Source organism: Nanorana parkeri, unplaced genomic scaffold (assembly GCF_000935625.1).
Source record: "Nanorana parkeri isolate BGI_ZX_2015 unplaced genomic scaffold, ASM93562v1 scaffold549, whole genome shotgun sequence".
In the NCBI taxonomy this organism is placed as follows: Eukaryota; Metazoa; Chordata; class Amphibia; order Anura; family Dicroglossidae; genus Nanorana; species Nanorana parkeri.
Window position 1 is genome coordinate 305688 of NW_017306817.1, and position 5743 is coordinate 311430.

The following is a 5743-nucleotide window of genomic DNA, read 5'->3' on the forward strand; positions in this document are numbered from 1 at the left end:
AGCAGCTCAGTCATAAGATGTTGTTATGGGAACTTGTACATTTTAAGTTCTGTGTCTTAAATAGGAGGTTTGCACATTTTACTATCACTAAAGGCAGAGGTGTCACTAAAAGCCACAAAGCCCTGGGCCTAATTTTAAACCGGGCCACCTAATATCTTAAACTCTTAAACGTTTTTTTTTTTTCAATAATGATTCCAAATCAAACAAATATACATTGTCCAGCAAATCATTGCTTTACATTTGTGCCCAAACACTTACAATCATCATGTTTCTGAACAGCTACTTCCAAGTCTCTCAGCTCAGCTTCCCTGAACTTCCTGTCCAGTACACGCTCACAAAGGATAGTGCAGACTCCAGTAACTGTTCATCTACAAGCTTGGAGGAGGGAAGAGAAGGGGCCAGTGGGGAGGGAAGTAGCTTGATTTGCTGTGTTTGAGTGTTTGTGGGAACACACACAACTCACTAGCACACACAAGGGTGACTGCATAGCATTCTGCTTGAGAAAGGAGTCACTCTAAAACAGGAAGTCAGGACCAGTGCTCAGAGGACCAGCTGATTCTACAGGAAACTAAAACTTTTAACATCAAGGAGTAGCATCCATTGTAAGTGATTTCAGCAGCATTGGAAATAGCTTAAAATCCTTTTGACTTAAATATCACTTTAAGATAATGCTGTTTTGACATTTGGGTAAAAATCCACCTTTTCAATCTGCATATGTCTACTAAAGACTTAAAGCCTATGTACAGGTAAAAAGACACAAGCTGCCCCCACACTATAAGAGTTCACTACTCATTTGTATCTAGAGGTATTGTGTAAAGGACTCCTACTTATCTGTTCCTACAAGCTCCAAGACTGGCCTCCGCAGTTTCTCCCCCCTTTCACTCCAGCAGTCGGAGGCCTGCTTACATCATCACTTCTAATGCAGGGCCCATAGTTCTGCATTATACCTGAAGATGCCATGCGACATAAGCATGCACAAACCGAAGTGTAGGGCTGAGAGGAGAGCGCTGACTGCTGGGGATCATGTCAGTAAAAGACCTTTACATAAATCCCCTAGACATTAATGAGCAGTTAACCCTTAAAGTGCAGGGGTAGCCCCACTGCAAGAGGAGTTTTTTTCAATACTTGGAGATAGGCTTTTGGCAGCTATTAAGACAAAGGAAAAGGGGTGAAGGTAAGTAGAAATGCTGCTTTATTATGTACACAATGAAAAGCGAGTATACAGCTGGTAGATGAGGCCTCATGGTAGGGGCCCCTGACTCAATGGCCCAGAAGAAGCTGCCCTCTCTGTCCCCCTTATTGTTATATCCTATGTAAAAGGATAACAATACACTGGACACATTTAGAATAAGTGCTTATTAAAGAATGTATAGAGAAACCTGTGGAACAGAGTGTTATCAAATAATTACGTGTATATAATCATTGAACTTAAAAATTGAAAAGCTGATTTATGGATGAACTGATTTCACCTATTTTAGGTCTGCTGCCTTATGACTTATTTTTTAAAACAAGACTAACGAGTCAACCAGCCAGCCAGAGTCTAGGTAATATTTTTCTGACATACCTATGTACATAAAACCAATTACCTGAATGTTTTCTATGGGTTTTTTTTCTTTTACTCCAGTTTATATTACTGTCTTGTTTTAAAGTTAAGATAAATTGCTGAAATACAAATAAGTGGTATTTAAGAAAAGTCAACCTATATATTTGTTATGGCAAATCGGTTGCATATGCAAAGCAAGATCAGCGTTCTAGAGCAGCCTGAAAGATTATAACCATGAAAGCTTCTTACATTCACCATGGCATTGCTGAACAATCAGCAGTGGAAAATCATTGCCCTTTTTAACAAAATATTTACATCTCTGACTCTACAAGAGACAAATGTACAGAGCTAGTAGCTCTGCAAACTGCAGGTAAGTTCTTGAATGGCTTTGCCAGTCTGAATTTAGTGTTAATCAGGATGTTGACAGGCTCTGTAGCAACAAGTTACTTTAAATAATGAGGTGATACATGTCAAAGTGCTCTTATGACAGATTGTCTTTAAATATAAGCTAGCACTTATTAGTAGTACAGCTTTCAGAACCTTGGTTAAAGCCCACCCATCTCCGGGCAAACCAATAAGCTACCCTTGCAATATAAAGCAAAGTAAGTAAGTTTGGTAAGTCATAATCCATTTTTGTTTTCGGTCTAATGATAAACTTGAATTTTTAGCATTTCTGTCTTGTATGGCATTTTTAGAATCAATTGTAATAACCAAATGGTACTGGTTTTAACATACTTCTCAATGTAGCTCATTATTTGTCCCCAACTGATTATGACAGAGTCACACAGAGTAATCTACTTAGAAAAGCAAAACATCTCATTCATGAAAAAGAGAGATGAAAGTTAGAGGTGTTGCCAAATGCAACAATTCATGTTCCAGCCATTATTTTTCTAGTGCAATCCTAACTGATTGCAATGGGGAACACCGCTGTTTTCTGCGCGGAAGCTTTCGGAAATTATGCCCATTGTGAAACTGTTATTACGGGAAACTTTGCTATAAATTTGGAGCATAACTAGATTTTGAAATCTGGTTTACCAGGAGTAAGACTCACATAGAATAATATTTTGATTTTAAAAATATTTATGACCTTTTCAGCTTAATGATGGTGTCTCTTTAAGTGTCCCTTTGGTGTCTGAAGTCCTTGGACCCTAGCAGTCAGAAGTGGGAGCATTGATTTGTGAAGGGCCTCTAATAGCAGTGATAACTAGCTGTATAATGTAACATGTCCCTAATCTCTGACTGTCTATCACAAGATGACTTAATTCTCCAACCATTCCTGTAGAACAGTCTTTGACCATTTCCTCTAGTAAGTCTTCATTCAATTACAGTCTTCTTCAGCATTACCTATAATAAATATTTTATACGGCCCCCTATACAACATACTTGTGTCCGAGTGATATAAAGTAAATTAGGAATTTGTATTTAGCAAGCTTGTCCATAATAATTAAAAAAAAATCACTTCCCACTACATATGTATTACTGGAAAGAGAAAATGGCAGACATTAGTAGATGTCTGCCTGTTAAATGATAAAGCACATTTGGTTCTATGAACAATATACAGTCAATCTTTCAAGGAGATCATATGCACAAATTTGTTTTACAAGTAGTTCTGTGTGTATTAATACGGAGATCTCTGAAGTGATGGCATTGCATGACAAGTGTTAATTTCTTGCTTCAGAGCTGTTCAGTTGGGCCCGTAAAGGGGTCTATTTGGCCTGTACACTAAGCAAGACATTCAGATATTGGGAACACAACATCTTCAGTTATGTTCCCACCGCTTGTCCAGCTGAGAGAGTAAATAAAATGGCTTTTGTGATATCCAGAATCTAATATTATTCCCAGTGGGGTATTCTGTCATAATGCTTCTTCCTGACAAATATTCATTAAAGTTTTAACCTATCATTTACTCCTACATGAACTGTGCTGCTTCTTGTATGTCATTCTGTGAATGACATCAGTTCAGTTATGTTTATTTGCCTACATCGCTACTATTCTGAGATGAGGGAAGGTCCTGGATCCCAGACCTATGTGCTTTATTTTGTTTAATCTTCTTAGACTTTCTTCTCTATATCACTGGCTCCAGTACTGTTGATGCTTAGATGCCTCTTCAACTCTGGACTCTACCACAAGAGATATGATATAAATACAATAACAGTAGCCTTCTAGGTAACACCACAGTTGAGATACCCTCAACAAAGTTCCCCTTTGCTTTAAGTACAGAGATGTGCGTAAAATCCACATGACCCCGCTTTATAATCAGCACAGGGACCTTCAGAGGTCCGATTCAACCCCTGGACTGCTTGAACCTTCGGACCTTGAAGGCCCAGGAGTTTCCTCCTTGATGCCATATGTAGTTATAACGTAGCCTAGGGATACTAATCCTTTTTGGCAAACAGTTTCTTTGATATCATCAACTTCTGTCTATTGCTTTACTTGAGGTACCATGGTTTGGCATTAATAATTGCTATGTTTAGGTATATGAGGTTAAAGCAGATAAATCAGTGCAATATTATCAGTGCTAGATGACCTTAATTGTTATAGATACAGTAACTAAGTGTATTATACAGTTCTGTGTTATGCCTGTTATATAGAGTATGAAAAATGGTTGTTCTCAGTGTAAAACATGACCTTTGAGTGTTATACAGTATATCAGTTCCTTGTGTCCCTGATTTGGTAGCCTTTTTTGAGTGTCAATGTGCCAGTACTGATTCCTGACTGGCAGATACAATTTTTCTACCCTGGTCTTTGATGAGGGAAGACAAGCTGTCCATTTACTGCAAAGTGCATAGGAACAACTGTCACAAGCATTCATGAACCACTTGTGTAGTAGTGCAGTTCAAGCAGGTGACATGACAACACCAGTGAAAGGTGCAATGACAACGTTCAGTGACTTTTTCAGCTCGGCTCCTGTAACCACGCCCGCAACACAGAAGTTCACAGCCATCCAGGCCTAAGGAGGTGCTGTTACATATTCGTCCTGTTGTACCTGGCGTTCCAGTTTTTTCACTGGCACTGCAGAAGTTTGGGGACTTCTCAAAATATACAAGATCTCTAACAGAAGGCATCGCATGAGTGGGGTTCTCTGGTTCCAGGTGTGGCACATCACTTCGAGAACTACCACGGTTGCTGCCGTTGTTACTGTATGTGACTTTAGAAGCACCATCAAAGCGGTCTTTTAATGCATCGCCAACTGCTCGGAAGGTGGGAAGGCGCATCCAACAGGTTCGTAGGGAGCAGGATCCTGACATTCCATGACATTTGCATTCCTGCCGCATCTCTGACAGTACTGTCTGAAAAGCATAGAGAGAGAAATTGACACAATGTTCCAAAATTCACACATTAATTTAGTAAATAATCACAAATTACAAGAATAAGAACATGGAGTGTTCATGATAATGGCTTTTAATAATATTATAAATAATCAAAAAGGATATAATTATCATGATGTATCATTATTATGTTAACATAATATATCATCAGTATGTTGTGACCGGATCTCTGTCATATAGCAAACAAGTTGTCATATAGGACAGTACTGTAATGTTTAATGGTAAACCTTATAATTGCCATCTGATAACCACTTTATTTTTCTACCTTATAAAAAGAGGATTAAATTAAAATTGGTAGTGCTAAGTGGGATTCCAACATTTTTCTTGTTTGACCTTTGGATGGAGAGGGCATGTCTTTTGCGGTAATGGTCCCTTTTGAAGAGATTTCCTCTCACTCTCTCTCCCGGTGACCACTGGAAACAGAGGAGGAAGTGAGGGAAAATCTCCACGAAGGAGACATATTCAACAATAAAAACTTGACAGTTCGAACCCTTCCCACTCTACTATATAAAAGAGTGCCTGTTGGGGAGATTTTATTTATTTTTCTATCTCTGTGACCACTGTCACTAGGGCAGGAAGTAAGGGAAATCCTCTGGGGAATACATTTGTCAGAATGTTCAATGCATTGTCACTATAGTCAAAGCATACAAAAGCACTTTTGGCTGGTGGTACTATTTAAGCTACACATAGATTTGACACAGTAGCAAAACAATATGTGTATGAAGATAAACAATGAGTACTTGAATTCCCAAAGCAATTACATTCAGGCATTAGATAGAGATGTTGTCAGCTTTATTTAATCACCAGCAATATTGAGGACCCAAAAAGCTTTTTTTTTTTTTTGGGGGGGGGGGGGGGGGGGGGGGTTACT

General features: G+C 38.7%; 1 protein-coding gene across 1 annotated transcript in view; it reads right to left on the reverse strand.

The window, feature by feature from the left end:
• Positions 1–4341: 4341 nt before the first annotated feature.
• WNT1 (Wnt family member 1) overlaps positions 4342–5743 on the reverse strand; it is a 9176-nt gene continuing 7774 nt past the window's right edge. The window contains exon 4 of the mRNA XM_018561884.1: positions 4342–4833. Within this exon, the coding sequence (XP_018417386.1) occupies positions 4342–4833 (492 nt within the window). The remainder of the gene's footprint in view (positions 4834–5743) is intronic.